Here is an 18,538-nt window from a genome sequence, read left to right as displayed (position 1 = left end):
CACATTATCCTACTAGTGCTGAACATATATATTACTGTGTGATAATAAATGAAATTATAGTAAAATCAGTGGGGAAATAAAGAGGGATTCTAATCTCTCTACTTCAAATGTTAGTACTGAGTTGTTTTAACAAGATTAACTTGTTTCCTTGGCATTACTTAGAGGTCAGAGTCACTGGCTTTTTTCCTGATTTTACCTTAATAGATAACTCTTCAACTAAAAATGAACACTTTGAACCTGTTAAATATTCTAATAACGTGTGTTTAGTGATTTTAAAGCAAATAAAAAAACCCAGATCAGCACCTGGTAAATTCTGTTTTTACCTCTGTTCCTGTCTGTGGCTGTAGGGTTTACCACAATCACAGCCAACTTCTTTACGTGATCTGACCAATCTTTGAAAAGTAAAGGTGTTAGAAGATTACTGCTTTAAAAAACTAAAAGCACATGTTTTAATTACTTGTTTATTCTCTACTAGGAGTTGTTTGTTTACAGGAAAATATACCAGAGTAGATGCTTCCCTTCAGAAGTCAGCATCACAGAATCGAGAGATAAAGTGGTTGGAATAACATCACTAAAGACTGAACATTTTGTAGGTGTCTGTCAGCTTTTGGAGCTGCGTGTTGTGGGAAGTTAGGTTGCTGCAGTGACTGCTTAAAGCTCACTGCAGAGTGTGGGTCTGTGTTTTAAAATGCTGACACTGCTGTGTTGTACAGCTCAGTGTAAACAGGAGGAGCAGCAAAATGTTGTCCTATCAAGAATCAACACTAACCTTACTTTAAAATTGGATTTATACAATATCTGAAACCTTGTTTTCCAGTATATTTTAACTAACCGAAGATTAAACACAGGGACTTAATACATTGATGCTATTCTAAAGAAATCATTAAACATTAGAAGGGTTTTGTGTTTTTTTAAATCATCAAAGATAGGTACCGCAGCCTGAACCGAGCCTATAATAAAATAATCACAGTGTTAAGAGGCAGACAGAAAAATACTGTCATCAGAAAGTCTGTATATTTCCTCCTATGAAATGATTAGAAGTTTATACGTGTGGAAATAAAACATCCTAAAACCACTAAACAAGCTAACACCTTCTGCACACTGAAAAGCTCCACGTCTAGGCACCATGAAAGACCGAGCAAATCAGCTCTACTTCTTTATAGTGTAATGCAATGTTCAAGTTTCATCTTCATAAAAGCCTGAGCTAAAATGAAATACTGCAGGTCAGCCTGCTTGGGATGCAACCGTGACACGTGGTTAGTTACATAAACACCACAGTATGTCGGGGCTCTTACAGAGAATAAGGAGTAAATGCAGCTACAATACTCTGTCCTCAGCACTCCCCACTCAAGCCCATGCATAATGGTCTGTGTCGACACCAGCTTTAGCTTCAGAGCTGCTGAGGTTTAGTAAAACTGACCCCTAATGCCTGTCAGGATGCTACATTCCCTTCAGTAAGAGTTAGAATGAATTAAGTGGATAAAAAGCCGACCATTGTTCCCAAACAGCAGAAAAAGTCTGTTTTGAACACTCAGATGAGCGCTCCCATTGATGGTAAAGTGCGTTCCCTGTAGCTTGTTTCATAGTTAGAATTACAGTATAGCTGAATTTGCAGGGTTACAACGTAAACACGATTCGGTTACAAAACTACTATAAAAAATTAGCGTCTGATGAGAAGATTACTCAGGGTGGCGTTTTTTGTTTTAGAGAGCCGAGCATGCATGATATTCTCTCCCACATGTGTGCGTTAATCTGTTCGTGTGCATTGATGTATATTTACTGTAAATATGAGCACACAAACAAACACACGCATTGAGGAGGCGTTTCCCGCCTCGGAGAGAGATCACGACTCCACTCTACAGGAAACATAAGGCGACAGGAAAAGGAACGTGGCTCAACTCTGCAGGATGTTTCATTACTCTTCCTCCTCCTCCTCATCGTCGTCCTCGTCGTGGCAGTGGGTGATCTCCTGAGGAGTCTGGGGGAAGAGGTTGGGAGGCTTGATCTCACTGAAGGAGCGGGTCAGGTGATTGCGTTTGCACTCCAGGTCCTTGCAATCGTTGCACTGGGAGCGGTTACGAGTGGCCAGGGGCGACTCCAGGTCGATGTCCACGTGGGCGTGTTCAACCGTCGACTCATGAGGCATCTTAGGAACATCAGACACACATATATAGTTAATGGAAACTAAAAAAGGTCAGCTGTTTTCATACATATAAAGACAGTTTTTATTAATATATAATAAATAATATATATAATAAACTTTTTGAAGAGTTTCAGTCTGGCTTTAGAGCTCATCATAGCACTGAAACAGCTCTGGTGAAAGTCGCTAATAATATTATCATGGCCTCAGATAATGGACTTGTATCTGTAATTGTGCGCTTAGATCTCAGTGCTGCATTTGATACAGTTGATCATATCAATATTATTTTAGAAAGACTTGAATATTTTGTAGTAATTAAAGGAACAGCTCTAGACTGGTTTAAATGTTGTTTATCTGATCGATTTCAGTTACCTCAATGATCAGAGCTATGACCATTTCTCTTTACTATATATATGCTATATATGCTCTCAACAGGTAGAATTATTAGACAACATGGGATTCATTTTCACTGTTATGCTGTTAACCATGCTAGCAGCAGGCACAACAGAATACAAATGTCCTGAATGCAAACATTTTGACATTTATTTGCTGCATTAAAGCTGCCGAACGAGTAAAAAGTCTGATCTCAACTCCTGAAATAAAGAGCTGAAGAAACCCGATCTTTCAGTAGAAGCTCTTACTGCTGTGAACTAACAAGCTAACATGAGCTAGCATTTTTTTTCGTCCCTATATATGTATAGGTTTACAGTTTTTCCAAAACATTTAATGGGCTTATAGTGAGTTGCACTTTATAGTCCAGAATATACGGTATTTGATATATTTTCATAAAATGTCCACATAGCGGAAGATATTTAACTAATCAAAACAGTTTTTCTATTGAATGTAGTGTCTAAGGATGGAGCAGAGTAAATAAAATACCAACTTTAACAACACAGCCCTATGTTATCTTCTCATCACATATTATCCATTGGTGATTTAATTTGGTCAAAGCTGTGCAGAATAAAATAAGAACCTTGTGGAAATAAAGAAGAAATCAAAAACTAATAAGAAGCGTCACTGTAAAATAAAAGTTGTTGCAGCTTATTGCTATTAGTACAGATGACAAAACCTAAAAATGTCAAGACAAATCCTTAAATCCTCCTCTGATGGTGATAAACTCACCAGGACGTGTGCGGCTCTGAACAGGTAGCTGAAGGGGTAATACAGCAGGTTGATGAAGGAGGCGGCATACAGGTCAGCGTAACGCATCACCTGGGAGGCAAAGAGAGTCTGTCTGGAGCCGCTGCGGAAAAGGCTACCCATCATGCCGTAGCACATGTCCATGTCATGCGTGACTTTCTGAGGGAGGAAAGTTGAGAGAAACAGAAATGCTTTACTAATATAAGAATCAAAGAAATTAGTCAAACTATATATATATATATATATATATATATATATATATAGCTGCATGGAGTGTCAATGAGATGGGGGGCTTTTAATTTCAGATGCCGTAAAACTCTCCAAACAGGCTGTAGGTCCAGATAGCGGTAAAGACAAGGGAACAGGTGCGGGATAAACAGTGACAGAGGCTGTACCTTGACTCTTCTCTGAATGGTGCTGATATCAGGCCTCTCGTTGCTGCTGCTGTCCAGATGTCTGTGGAAAGACGAGGGGGGGGGGAGATGATTAGGACAGGCTGAAGGGATGGGGAGGGCACACATATCAGTTTGCTAAAATGTAGGAAGTCAAAGGGGTGGTGTAACAGCGAGCTGTGGCAGGCTATAAATACACTTTCAGTGAATCCAGTTATCGGGTGGCCTGCATGAGGCGACCCCTCCAGACTTCACCCTATTGACCCTGTTGTTCTTTCAGCCTGCATGCCTTCAAACAGGCAGCAGGGAGCAAAGTACAGCAGAGTCGATGATGTCAGGACAAGAGGAGTGGGACGGCGAAAAGAGAGGAGGGGGAGGAAATCAGTCCAAAAGGGGGCAGCTCTTACTTGTAAAGCTCTGCCAAGAAAATGTCCAAGCCCTGAAGTTCCTCGAATAGTGCTGGAAAACATCAAAGAGCGAAATGAGGGGTCAATTTTTCATTTCCAGTGTCAGCCCTTCCGCTTCAGCCACATCATCCTGTTTTCATGTAATCAGTAGTCTTTTAATGGAAACTTCATCATCTATTCCTTAATATTGTTAATATATATTATTATATTATATAAATATATTCTTAATATATTGATAACATAAAACAAAAAACAACATGGCCTCTAAACTGGAGACAATGCACAGCAAATGCAGAAGGAAACCTGATGCTCCTTCAGTTTCTTTCTCTATGCATCTACTCCATGAGAAATAAGTAATTTAGGCTTCACATGTGACTTTCTTTTGAGTTTATTTAACACTTTACAATGTAAAGAGTTTTTTGTTATGACATTAAGGGTTAATTAAGATGAACAAAAAGCCTGGAAAAACAAAGAAACCCAAATAATGCTATCTCCTTAAGTTTGGTCCTTAAGACACAGAAGCAGGCTAGTAAAGCTGTCAGCTGGCCTGGGTATATATGAAAGGTTAACATCTTCTTTTATAAAAGCATCGTTATTTTTCAGATTTTCTAAAATAGCCACATAAAAACCCTTTAAAGTTCAAACTCTGCCCATAAAAATAAAATCACACCATCAAACTGCCAGAAGAAATTACTTTTAAACTGGCACCAATCCTTTCATACATATTCGATCATTTTTCTCCCCTTTACAATACCAAGTTTCTGTCTACACACAATTGTAGTTTTTTTCCCTAAAATCACTTTAAATTGTTAACTTTAAATATACTACAAGTAAATCTGAATATTTATCTGTGATCTAAACAAACTCCACACATCTTGAACAGAACATGAACAGGTGGGAGGAAAAAAAATAGAATAAAAAGGAGGGGGCACTACTACACTCTGTTAAACCTTTATTATGCAACGTTTCAGCCACAGACCGTCGTCAAATCTGTAACTGCTTATTTGTATTTTTCCCAGCCATGTTTGAATTAATTAAGATGAAACGTAAAAGCTTCAGGAACAACATTATTAACTTTTTTTACTTAGCGCTAATAAGTGCCTACATACAGTTTTCTACTTTGGAGCAAGTTTTATAAATACAGAAAAGACATCTTTGGTTTTAAGGATCAATGATCTGCAAGTCAATGTAAAGTAGATTTCTATCATCTAAAACTTTCTGGGTTGTCCGAGTCTTGTGTTGACAAAAAGCCGCTGAAACCTCTGGTTGTTTTCAGGTTGCACAGGTATCTTGGCACTTCAGTTGTGTTACACAAGCCAGATTGTATCTTATATTTAGGTTTTCATGGTACCGAGGACAAAACGTGAGAAAAAAAATAGCTGAATATGGACTTTTCTTTTTCATCAGAGTTTTGTCAATGTTTGTCTTCAGACTCACAGCTTTTGTCGGTCCACACGTGCAGCTCCTGGGCCAGCTCTGGGATAACCAGGAACGTTCTCCATCCCTGACGCTTCTTAGACTTGAGGATGTCTCCAAATATATGGTCCCCGATGTACAAAATGTCCTTCCCTTTGGCCCCCAGAAGGTCACACACAATGTCTGAGGAGCCTTGGAGTAGATATATGCTCATTAGTTACATAGAAGGATTGCTTTTATTGTAAAAAAAAAAAAATAAAATAAGGGAAAAAGAAGTAAAACTGAAAAAGTGAAGGGGTGTAAGGCTCACCTCCCGAGTACACGATCCCATGCTGCAGAGGTCCTGTGTAGGTGCCTATCTTTAAGCGTCCTGTGGTCTGGATTAAAAAAATAAATGAAATAAAAATAGCAGAAATAACTGAAAGTGTATCTGTAAATTGACTATCACCAGCTTGAAATCAGTTTGTACTTTCATATTTAATGGCTGCACAGATTTCTCTCACATTTTGACCAAAATGTTTTAAATCTATTCAATTAAACCTGCTCAATCATCCAAACTCTGAGGAAGTAATATGGCATGGCTTTAACTTTCAAAATCTCCCACACAACAGCAACCAAAAGAGTTTCTGTCCTGCTCACCGTGTCGACCTGTCTGAGGACGGTTCCCTCCCCGAAGAAGAGAGGCTTTCTGGCATCCACCAAGATCAAGTCAAAGTAAGACTGCCAGGGCCGGTGAGAAGTACCAGGCTAAAGAAGGTAAGAATCCAAAAGAGCAAAAGTAAAGAGTTACACATAAAGGTGCAATAATGTTTTGCGTTTTCACGGTTTATCTGCAACTTCATCTAAATGATCTCACCTTGGGGCCATGAGGGAAGTCAAACAGGTAACTCATAATTTTCTGTGACAAAAGAGATTTAAAAACAAAAAAAAACATTACAATTTAAACATTTTTTGTCATTCATCTTTTTGTGTTTGCCTAAAAAGTTCACAGTTGGTCTGTACTAACATCTGTGTATTTGTAGTCGCTGTTAGTAGCCAGGAAAACTTTGGCTACTTCATTCATTCGGCTCAGGAGAAGTGGGAGTTTCCCCTGATGGGAAAAAGAAGAGGAAAGAAGCTTAGTTATCTTCACAAAGAATGAGATACAAAATGTGTTCTCTCTACCCAGAGGATATGTGCAGAGTACAAAATACTCACATCTTTCACCACATACTTCTCCAGGTTCTCTACCGTTTTCTCCTTCAGGGTTCCCTGCAAAGAAAACATAGGACACAAATTAGACACTACAAGTGATGATAACTGAAAAAAAAAAAAAATATCAAAGAAACACATCTCATCAAGTAGATGAGATGTGGATTCTGTTGATTCAGGTGACTGTACAAATGTGAATTTGAACCTCTGGGGGGGAGCTGCTAAGGATCCATAGGCAGTTCTGTTTACTTTTTTTAAGCACCTGAAGAGATTTATCTGAATTAACTATCTGTGCAAATTCTCGGTCATCCAGGTCTACCAGCAGACTCTCTGATAGGTGTCAAAATGTTTACAGAAAAACTAAGCGAAAGTCCAGTGATGGTAAGTTTAGGCCACGACTTATCTATCTCTTGGCTACGCCTTACTAAGTTGTGGCCACAACTTAACATCTTCAAAAAAAAAATTCTGCCCACGTCACCAGAGGGGCTCCGTACTAGACATCCCACAATGACCACATTTAAGCATAATCTTTACATTTCTCAACCCCCCACCGAAGAAAAAAAAAAAAGAAAGTCTGTTTTATGGATACATTCATTATTTGAATTATCTTTAAGACAAAATAAAATAATAATAAAACATTTTTATTATGAAAAGAAATGTATCACTATAACTGTAAACGGTACGTTAAACATCCTTCGCTACTCTGCATAAACAGCTGAGAAGTGCTGTCATAGAATACAACACTTAAGGTAAAGTGGAGGATGTTCTTTTTCAGGGTGGATCATCTAAATAAGTGGTCCTCCTAATTGTTTACCATTCTGGTGATAGGTTTATATAAGTCCATCCTAATTGCTCGTCCCCATTTTCATTTACCGGTGGTGAGTCTGACATAGTGGAAAAATAGCAAATCTTCTTTTGGAAAGTAAGCTTGTATGAGTGATGCACACAGCAACTTTTAAACAGAGCTCTCACGCGCTTTTAATACAGTAGGTGTTCCCTCTCAGGAGTGGGTACAGTGTTGTGCATCTGCATTTTCTTTTTTTTTTTTTTTAAAGAGTGGATAGAAATTTCACAAAAAATCCTGCACTATACCTTTGAGTGTTATCTGGTTAGTTTTAATAATGGAAAAACACACTGAGAATATTTGCAAAAAATTTTTTTGAATGTGTATTTTTGATGCACCAACACATTCTTGGCCATTTATTTAAATAAGACAAATCCTCTAGCCTGATAAACCAGACTAAATGGGAGATGAAAGGTGTTATCCATCAACTCGTAGGCAAAAATTATTTTGGCCGCTGGCGGGTGGGGCTCGTTTACTAGGCTACAAATCCTCTTATTTCTGCTACTTTTCACAATGAGACTATTATGAAATCCTATTTTGATCAGTAGTTTTCTTTTCATTGACTATTTCTCATCAGATCATATATGAAGACTTCGACACTTATTCATCAATACCTTACATGGTTTAACAAATAAAAAAGGAGCTCCTTCAAATCGACATACAAGATAGTAAAGGGTTAACAGGATGAAAATAACTTTTCTAAGGCATCTACAGAAATCTTTATGTAGAGTTCAAATTTACCTAAATAACCCTAAAGACCTTCTATGATCGTGTTTATTCAAATAGAATAAACACGATCATATTAACTTCAGGTATGATTTATGTGAGAGAGAAAAATCACAACAACAACAACAAGAACAAACTGCAGTTGTTTTGGTTTTACCTTGAAGTGAACCCAGTCCACCGCGTCCCGGACGTCCTGGAACATGCTCTTGTAGGACATGAAGAGGTCCCCATTTTTAAAGCCCGATTCACAGCTGGGAAAATGGAGGAGAGAGAGACACGCGCACAGCCGTCGGACAGGCCATATATTTACAGAGGGTCTTTGAAAACATTACATTTGTTTCTTTTTGTTTGCTTTTAAATGGGATAGCCTTCCCTTGTTGGAGGGTCCCCAGCCAAACAGGAAAGCAATCTCCCCCTAAAAGACCAACAACCAGGTTTCAGAGGACAAAGGACATGCAGCCATTCCAGATTACATCCACAAAAAAATTAAAGATAAATTACAGGCCATTAATCCTCTTTTACAGAAGGGATAAAAAAATGATTATTGAAGATTATTTTGCTTTATTTTATGTGGACAGTTAGTAAGATTTCCTTTAACTGCTATTAATCTTTTAAAGGATCCATGCTTGTTTATCATCTGATATTAATGTTGTAATTCTATTAAGAATAAACAGGTCTGACTGAAGTCCAAGGGGATTAGCCTTTAATTGGAATAAGCTGATATTAGCCTTTAGGACACCAGGACGCTCCCATGCTTTAGGGCAGTTGCTTTTCCCCCTGAGTGGCTTGCAAATGTCTTTATGTCAACATGCAGAACTTGTGCTGTTACATGAGATGTAATCTAAAAGGAAGATTCTTACCTTGTGTATCTGTCACAGTTTGAGAAAAAATCCACAAGACAAGCAAAAAGGTAGGTTTCTTTAAAAAAAAAAAAAAGAAGAAGAAAATTAGGTGAGGCCGAGTTTTTAGGATGAGAAATAATCTGGGGACAGTTTCCTTGACCCTCACCTGGAAGGTTGAAGAGTGTGTTAAGGATATAAAAACGCTCTGTGTCATCCCGCTGGATAAACTTGTTCGGATATCGTTCACGTATATCAGGGCTGGAAGGGGTACAAGGAGAGAAGAGAAAGCTCACAATCCTATTTTTTGTAACTGAAATAGAGATTTTAAACGAAGAGCATCAAAACCAGCTTACCCTCGAAAGAAATTAAATCCATGGGCACAGACCAGGATATTACCATAAGCGTCAACCTTCAGCAAGTTTCCATACATGGTATCAAACACAAGGCCTCTGAAAAGAAGAGGAAAATGATATTAAAATCCTCCCACAGAGGTATTGCCTTTCAACCTTATTGGCTCATTGTTATCCTCTCGAAATGCAAAGAAGCTTCCCCGCCCAAACCATCACATTACTCAACATTCTATGGGATTAGAAATTTGAAAAAGATAAGGTGTGTGATGACTGCTATTGAAAATGGAATTTCATGACGTCTGGAAATCGTTTGACATTCTTTGTTAAAACGTCGACTCATGTTTAAGTTTAATGGGATTTTTCTCTCACATGATTCTTGTGATTCTATCAGTCCTCATGTGTTTTTAAATGGATTTTCTACTTGTTTGAAAACTCATTACGAACCTTTTTTGTGTGTGCGTTTTTTTTTTTTTTTTAAGGGGTGTTTACCTATTTATTTTCCATAAAGGCTCATTAAATATATTACAAATCCAAAATCATTCACATTGCTTTAACTTGTTTCTACATTTCTGGCTTTGGAGTCAAAAGTTTTAAGGAACTTTATAACAATGTTTTTTTAATGATAGACCAACAAACAGTAGTAAATAATTGTGAACATTTATATTTGTAGAAAACTATTTATGATTTTACTTCCATTTCTCAATCATGAGCTACTTTGAGTATCTATCTCAAATTAAAGTAAAACATTTACATGTTTTTGTTATAATGTGGCAAAATGTGAATTAATCTGAAGGACTACTGATACTTCAGACCGCACAGAGTTAGACGAAGCCGTCCGACTGACTTCATATTTAGTTTTTTGTTTTAAACCCTAATTCTCAGGTTTATCTTACAACCCATTCAGAGATTCAGAGGCTAAAAAGTGAAATGGATGAGCCGGAAAGAAAAAAAACTTTGCCATTAACCCCAAAAGCTAATGAAACATTTGAGGTTGTTCTCACCTGGTGGGAAATGATGGATCGTAGACGAAGCTGAGCAGCTCTTGGGGATAACCGATGGACACCAGCCGCTCCACCGTCAGCTCAAAGCCCAGCGCCTCGTACTCAGGCGACTTGTAGACTGAATATTAAAACACACAAACATTTAAACTTGGTTTGATATATTTGACCAAACATGCATTCTTATTACATAAAAAGAGGAAAATTTGTGTCAGACCTGCTCTCAGTAAGATCCATTCATGTTTCAATTTTATTTCTATTAAGCTATTAAGTGTTTTAGTTAAGTTGCTGTAAAATGTAAACCTTCATGTTAACATGGGTTTACTGTCTTGCATTGTTATCGCGTTTCATTTTGCAGATCAGTTACAAAAAACACATTTAACAATCCGGCCAGGATTTGTAGCCGTTTGGACTTTGATAAAGTCCAATCAAGGCTATATAAACCAACAAATGCTGCACAAACTATGCTACACCAGAAGGATGGTCTCAAGAAGAACAAACTTTAAAAGAAGATCCTGACCATGGCTAAAAGTTGTGGTAAAATACAGATTCCCAATCATTTCAGCTGTGTTTAGTCATTAACCTCTTGGTGGGGGAGAAAAAAGCCAGGAAAAACCAGATAAATGTTGTAAAAAAAATCTTGAGCATGGCCAAAGCTTTGCTAGGCAAAAAATTCCCCCACATTAGTTGTAGCTCGTGTAGTATGAAGCAAGGCTTCTGCGTCATTGCTTCCCATGACCCCTGTACACCCAGTTGACATGAACCTACCACCACTAGAGTAAAAAAAAGTCCCTTTTTCCCCCCATACTGATCTATACAGTAAAAAGTATCTTACTCACTTTTGTAAATGTAATGTTTCCAGGTTATACTTATTCACTTAGAACCAACTCTGGTATCAATATTTTGCTGACATTTTCTCCCTCTGTAGTTGTCCAACTATTCCCTCTTTTGCCACTTCCACCATGTAACGCCCAACTCCATAAAGAAAAATGATGAGTTGTGTGAATAATAAAGCTTTAAAGTTAAATTTGAGCTCTGGGGAGACCACTGAGCCTCCTGCTTGCCCGTAATCCATATTTAACCCAGACTCTGGAAATATAAACATGGGCTAAGAAAAGGCCGGTGCAAGACTAAAATGCTTTCTGAGGCTGGTGCGAAAAAAAGAACTTGTCAGATGTTATAAATACGCAAGTAAGAATGCACTCTGTGTTGTCGCCTAGTTTCTGTGCTCCCAGTGGGGTGTGGGGAAGACTTTGGGGAGGTGAACTGGTGGATGGCTCTTAAGGGGACAGAACAGCACTGCAGGAAAACATCTGCAGGGTTCTGTAGAAAGCATGCATGTGTAAAAAATGAACCAATGTGCAGGACAACTGGTTTAATTTATAAATTTTGCAAAAATCTCTGCCAAGACTGGCCAGTTTCTGCATTATAAACTTGCAGAGTGTCGCAATCCAGCCCCCCCTCCTCCTCCAAATGTTTTTCTCACAGTAAACTGAGGGTTTGGGCTCAATGCCCAGAGAGGCAGCCAACATCCCAGTCCACTCCTGCTTGCTCCCTTGTCATAATCTTGAACATCTGAGGTAGAAGAAAAATCTATTTTGAGAGTCGTTTTCCCCTCAGTCACCTATGCTCTCATCACTTTCTGCATTTAGTTCCTATTAAGCTGATGTTTCACCAAGTGTGCTAAGCTCAACTGGACAGGCCATCTACAATAACACCATTTTTGTTTTTTGGTTTTGGTTTGACAAAATCCAAGCTTGAAACTCAGCAAAAGTTTCTATTTAAAGGAGCCTCCAAAGAAAAGAGGCCCCAGATTCCTCAGCAGTAATGGAAAAAGAACTTGTTGGCAGCCTTCATAAACACTTGATGACAGTTGCTTCCGAGGATGGAATAAACCGTATTATTAGGTTTTGGGGAAAAAAACATTTTCATATGGAAACAGGTTATTTTGGATTGCCTTTTCCTTTGATGAATGAATCAACCAGTTGCAAACAGTATTGTTTTGCTATTTCGTATTTAATTAGGGGGGTTGTACAATTGAATTAGGTCACATACCCATCTTCAAAACTATTCAAACCACAGAGCACAGTAACTCAAGTCAACAAATGCTATTTTAGACCTTTAGAGGCCGAAGTGCTGAGTGATTAATAGAGCCGCTATCGTTACATCCTGAGCTGAGAATATGTTGACAGAACGTTTCAGATTTCTTTAAATAACGTATCCAGCAAAAACATTGTGTCATCCTAGTGGAAGCTGACTGTTGCATAATGTAGGTGTAGAGAGCTGCTATATCACTGTTCCTTGACATTCGTGCATTTCTGCAATCTCCAGATGTGGCCCTCTGCTCACATTGCTCCTGTTGTCATTAGATACTCAGAATCAGCTTCATGAATATGCCCGCTCGCATCCTTGATGGGATTATTGGCAGATAATTATACTCCCAGTGCTCCCATTGCTGAGCAGTTCATAGGCCAGGTCAGCTCAGGCCTGGATGTAACGTACACCCTTCACACAGAAAGCAAACAACCGGCACTGCTCTTCTAACAGATCACATAATCCAAGGCTCTATAACGGGGACACATTGACTGAACCATGTCACATAGCAGTCTATATTAAGGAGCTAACAATATGGGTCTTAATTTATCAGTTTCCATCACTGCACAAATGAACGGCTTTGCTTTAGAATAAGGACAGGGTGAGGCACAATGTGGAAAAATACGAGGACTCCAGCACTGCCTCGGGGGCTGACATTAAGCCCAAAGTCTGCTGGAAAACTAGGACAAAACTGATAGCATCTCAATGTAATCTAGGTCTAAATAGGTTGCTGCAACTTTTGCCGCATTCATTGACTTGTTCCCTTTAGGAACGGCAGGACAGATAAAGCTAGGTTGACCGGTCTGATATTGATTTAGCTTGGAAAGTATTACAAAATATGTGACGTTTAAAAGGGGTTAACTGGAGAGATCACAAATTTTTCCTCTTTCTGTTGCTGAGCAAATTTCTCAGGGTAACGGAGCAATTAAAAAGACAGGATTTAGATAAAAATGAATGGAATATCAAATCAACTATTTCAAAAATCATTTAAATACTAAATAAACTATGAAGAGGTTTAATGACACCTCCACAGGAATATTCAGATTTAGTATATTTGATCATTAACAGCCTCATAATAGGAAACAAACAAATGTATGCAGGGCAACACATAATCACAGTCGCCACAATCAGGCCCACCTGAGTCAGTTGTCATGGAAACTATTGATAGAGGAGAGGCCCCTAAAATCAACTCTCCAGCTATCAACTTGTGGCCAAGGCATAAGAAAAGGACTGTTTGTGTATAAATATCCAGACTTGATATTAAAGTTACATGAAACTTTTCCAATATTTTTTGTTTCTAATTGTCTTTTCAGCAGTGGATTGGCTTAGTTTAAACTGCTCCAGTAAAGGAATATAAAATGTCCCTGTGCTACAGATAAGGACAGAGAAATATGGAGCCTGAATCTTCTTCACCTGCTGTGCATCTTTGCTAGTGGTAGTTATAATTTAATTACAGTATGTATGGTAGGTACATTTGACAACTGGTTAACATCGTATAGTTTATAGTTATCGTAATTAAATTTCTAGTCATGATTTTGATTTAAATTAGAATTAGTGATGACTGAAAAATAAAATAGGGGATGAATTGTCAGAATCTTTATTCTACTTTATTTCTTCTGCATTTTTTTCCATTTGGGCATTTACAGCTTTATCTAATATGACTGTGGATACTTTTGGAGGTTGAGTGATACAAATTTAGACTTCTTTATGCAACTAATGTCCTAAAGAAGCCTGTTTGAAATTTTTAGACTTTCGAAAAGTAGTTTTAGTTTGTTTTTGTTTTTTTTGTCATCACTTCTATCATTATTTCAATAGTACCATAAAATTTCATAAGATTCTGAGTCTATGTTGGGCCTAGTTAACATTAATGGCTGAGCAGATTTGTAACCAGACTAACTATAAGGTTCTAGGGCGTGCAGGTGGCCCGGCGGTTAGCCCGCATGACCCTTGTACGGAGGCCTCGACGTGGCAGACTTGAGGCGACATGAGGCAAAGGACCACAGGTTCGAATCTGACCTGTGGTTCTTTGCCTCATGTCTCTCCCCCTCTCTCATACCCCCTTTCCTTTCAGCCTACCGTTGAAAAAAACGAGCCACTAGTGCCGTAAAAACTCAAGAAAAAACCCCAAAAAACGATAAGGTTCTCCCTCTCGGCTGCAACTGCAGGATGTGGATAAAAAAATAAAAAATTTCCTGCTGTAGAACCTGAGCTGCTAAATTAGGTCAACCGTCATAGTGGATGATTGAAATAAAAAAGTTTCTTAAAGCAATGTCATTTATATCTTTTTATTATGAAACTAAAAAAAAAAGAGAAAGATTTATTAATTATATTTGGATGATTAAATGGAGTTAAGCAACATCACCCAACCCACTGTTGTGCATATTTGACTGAAACTGCTTTCAATTGGAAATGCTCAGCCAGAAAAACAAGAAAATCCCAAAAATGGAACCCGTCTGACGACATGAAAGAAGTTCAAAGATCTCAGACACTCAGTACATTGTGCAAAGCAAAGTCCTGGAAGGTGTCAACTTTTCAAAAAAAGAACATTATTAGTTAGGCTCTAGATTATGTACCAGAACTTTGATTCAAAATGAACCAGAAAGTCCACCTCTAAACAAAAAACTGGATAAAATCAATTCTGCAAAGAGGGGCACCTGGATGTTTAAGAAGATTTCCAAGTGTAATAAACACATAAATGAATGGTTTACCGATATGGAGAACACAAACACTCCTTAGCTTAGTGGGCTAAGTTGACCTGAACACTTTTTTGAAACTGTGACAATTAAATCATGATTGGAAATCTGCTTTATTATTACTAAGGCTATCTTTATTGCATAGCAAAAAGATCTGAAACATTTAAGAATGAAAAATCGGGAAAAAAAAATATATATCTTTAAAAGGGGCAATTTCACAGCACGCTGTAATAAATGAAATTATTGCATCCCAGTCATCAGAGCCGTTGGCTACCTAAAGCCTCATCTTTTCTTTCTGCTTCCTCTGACAGCATTGTTGATGCACGTTGTGAACACCGGATCTCAATTTCTTGTTTAAAAAGACGACACGCATGTGAACAGCTTCTAAAAAAAAAACCTTAGCAGTGTCATCAGGGGTGCCGACATTAAGCAGCAGGTATTGAGTGAAACCGATGAGGCACTTCAGTGATGAAAACTTGAAAACTGTCCAAAGATACACGATAGCCACACTTCTAGCAAACATTAACACTTGGTTACAAGCTCCTATAAACTGAGTCATGTCAACAGCTGAGCATCTGGAAAATCTCCTGCTATTGGAAGGAGGATGAAGCCAGCAGAGCCTCACAGGAACTGAAAGTAAATCCCTACATCGGGGGAGCCACCGCTGCTCAACCTGACAAACAAATGTGACCCGCTTTTCAAAGTCGGTGAAGATTTATTTTTAGACGTGTGGAGACCAAAAACTGGAGCCGAGTTGGAGAACAAAGAGAACGGGCAAATAGAGAGACATTTGACCCAGAAAATATTCTCACTGGCTTTGGGAACCAGGTAAATAAATATAACATTTGATGAGAACTTTTGTAAAGTTAAAGCATCACAATAATCAGCAGTCGACGACTGGAAAATAGTAAAAGATTAAGGAGACGAAAAGGCACTAATTGGACGTCACAGGAAACATTTAGATCAAACTTTACTTACAGAGTTGACAAAATATTTAACTCTAACACCTCCCTGAATCATAAAAGAGGCAAAAAAGTCAATTTTTATATGTTCCCTTTAATATGTATACGTGGGAATATTAAGGTTTAAAGTATAAAAACTACATTAACAGTTTAATAAACTTTAAAATATTACTCAAAACAGCAATAATAAGATCAGTAACTGAGAAATAGTTGGCTTTAAATTGCTAATTTTCAGTTCATGTTCTTAGTTCATCACAAATGTTACTTTTTCAAAACTGTTCCTGTAAAGGAAATTAGTAGGTCAATGTCTTTTTTAACTCACCTGCTAAAGTGTAATCCATGTCAAAGCCGAAGCATTTGATTTTCTCCATTGCCAAGCTTCTATTGACAAAAATCCTGAAGATAAAAAAAGAAGAAAACATGTACGTTACATCATGATCAGTACCCTTACTGTCACGAAGAGCAGAAAAAGAGTTCCTTTTATTTTATTTCCATCATTGTGCGCAGAGAATTAAAAAAAAGTTAACTCAATTTAAATAAAAGAAAATGCATCCTTGTGAAAAGGTAAATTACATTTTGTTAAACTGTAGAGACTATTGGAACACATTAGACTACAGGAATGGATCTCTGCTAACTATTTCAAATTTGCAAGTTTAAGGTTTGCTCCTCTACTTGCCTTATACATTTTCTGGGCATGGTTTTATTACAAAATCCATGATAAAGTTGCTTATATTTACTGAAGTTAAGGACAAAGTGGGAAATGTAGGGTTTTCCGATAATTACATACCCTCTGCCTTTGCAGGCACAACATTTTTAAGCTGTTTTGCAGAGATTAAAATAAAAAACAAAACAAAAAAAAAACAGAACAGAACTGGTGCTGCGACACCAACCCTTATGGGGATATAAAGCAAATTACTTCAAGCACTGAAGGACATACTTGCCCTTAAAAAAAATACAATCCAACCATGTGGGAAGCCTGTTAATATTACGCACAATCTAAAAAGGAAAGCCATTTGAGACTAACAGAAATGTCGGTACATATACCAAAATTTGCAAACTAATTAGAATTCACTTTTCCCAATTAATTATTTTGTACCAGTGCACCGATTCATTTAGCATCACCACTTAAGTATCTGTACATTTCAGTAAATCATGGATAGGCAATTATATATCAATTAAAACTCTTGTCTTCCATTCTTTGAATGCACACCATGGTAGTGGTCTGTAAAGGTAACATGTTCTCTACAAAAGCCTCAACATCTATGATTATTGAAAAATAAAATTGAAATAAAATTGTGAAATTTATGCAATTTCCCTCCAAAGGGTAAGATTTAAATCTTGAGTTTTAAATCTGATTTCTTATATTTCAAAAAGAGAAAAGAATTAGTGAACATCTTTTTAATAATATTTTTATCATATTTCCTTATTATTAATATGCCTTAAAATGAGAGTAAACAATTAGACTCTTTGCTTAACAAAGTTTCAAACAAGCTGAATGGAGCCAATGTTTATATTGCCATGCCGACAAAGGACCCAGTTACACACTGCTAGCTTACCTGAAACAGAACTCAATATACAACTGCTTCCTTTCACATAAATCCAAAGAATTCAAACCCAAAACTTTCTAGAAATAAGACCTAAACCAGCTTCAGACAAATGGAACTGAGCCACTGAAATAAAGGCTTTTCTGGCACACAACCTCAGAGTTAATCTAGAGAAAAAAAATAAAATAATAATTCTTGCTGTTCTCCTCAGAATGACTGCATCCCAATGAATCCCAAACAATCTGTTGTGAAATACCTGGCAGCAGATCCATAGTGAACAAGCTCCCATTTAGAGTTCAGTCCAAGACACGAAGGGCAGTACATTCTGTGTGAAATTAAACCTTAGTTTGACTCTACGTTTGTCCGATGTGCTCCGGCAGCACAGTGAAGCTCTGGCACCCTGAACAATAACAACCCCTCCACATACGCACATACACCCCACTCCCTCTTTGCTTTCTTGTCATTCAGAAATTTTCTGTCTTGTTGCAAAACTGATTGTGGCCGTTCCGCGTCATTCTCTATTGTTGTCAGTGAGGGTTGTTGTTGTCGAGCAGTACGATGTTTGTGGCTCCCTCAAAGATATCTAGAACAATCCCAAGTCAGGCAGGGCCGCGAAGCAACAGCTGCTTACTGCTCAGATCACCCTCAGAATAAACACAGGTAGTGGCAGATTTCAGTAGCCATCTTGTGGACTCATTAAGTATTATTCTTAAATCAATTTATCACCTCAATATCAATGGATAAACCCAAAGGAACCAACAATCTTTTTATTACTTTATAAAATGAACCAATAAGACTT

At 37.8% G+C, this 18,538-nt stretch overlaps 1 protein-coding gene across 2 annotated transcripts; it reads right to left on the bottom strand.

Moving 5' to 3' along the window:
* Positions 1 to 914: 914 nt before the first annotated feature.
* LOC107104403 (cytosolic purine 5'-nucleotidase-like) lies at positions 915 to 18,078 on the bottom strand. 2 transcript variants are annotated; one of them, XM_015404398.1, is made up of 17 exons: positions 17,996 to 18,078; positions 16,518 to 16,591; positions 10,450 to 10,567; positions 9,452 to 9,547; positions 9,265 to 9,356; positions 9,117 to 9,174; positions 8,414 to 8,507; positions 6,693 to 6,746; positions 6,502 to 6,585; positions 6,352 to 6,393; positions 6,135 to 6,242; positions 5,806 to 5,872; positions 5,517 to 5,687; positions 4,080 to 4,131; positions 3,676 to 3,736; positions 3,263 to 3,439; positions 915 to 2,146 (listed from the first exon to the last, which is right to left on the bottom strand). In XM_015404398.1, exons 1-17 carry the CDS (start codon positions 18,061 to 18,063, stop codon positions 1,916 to 1,918), a joined length of 1,647 nt encoding a protein of 548 aa, XP_015259884.1. In that variant the 5' UTR covers positions 18,064 to 18,078; the 3' UTR covers positions 915 to 1,915. The 2 variants fall into 2 exon arrangements, with proteins under 2 accessions (XP_015259884.1, XP_015259885.1); XM_015404399.1 differs by lacking the exons at positions 16,518 to 16,591; positions 17,996 to 18,078 and adding an exon at positions 11,933 to 12,006.
* Positions 18,079 to 18,538: the final 460 nt, after the last annotated feature.

This window comes from Cyprinodon variegatus, unplaced genomic scaffold (genome assembly GCF_000732505.1).
Source record: "Cyprinodon variegatus isolate N-32 unplaced genomic scaffold, C_variegatus-1.0 Scaffold1724, whole genome shotgun sequence".
In the NCBI taxonomy this organism is placed as follows: Eukaryota; Metazoa; Chordata; class Actinopteri; order Cyprinodontiformes; family Cyprinodontidae; genus Cyprinodon; species Cyprinodon variegatus.
Note: the sequence above shows the minus strand (reverse complement) of the source record. Positions and strands in the feature narration are given on the sequence as shown.

What these genes read in the sequence shown, in the direction of transcription:
- LOC107104403 (XM_015404398.1), bottom strand. Translation starts at nt 18,063, where the DNA reads ATGTACTGCCCTTCGTGTCTTGGACTGAACTCTAAATGGGAGCTTGTT. An exon ending in GCGACTACAAATACACAGAT is followed by an intron (nt 6,394 to 6,501) that starts GTTAGTACAGAC and finishes CTTTTGTCACAG; the next exon opens with AAAATTATGAGTTACCTGTT. An exon ending in CCATTCAGAGAAGAGTCAAG is followed by an intron (nt 3,440 to 3,675) that starts GTACAGCCTCTG and finishes TTCCTCCCTCAG; the next exon opens with AAAGTCACGCATGACATGGA.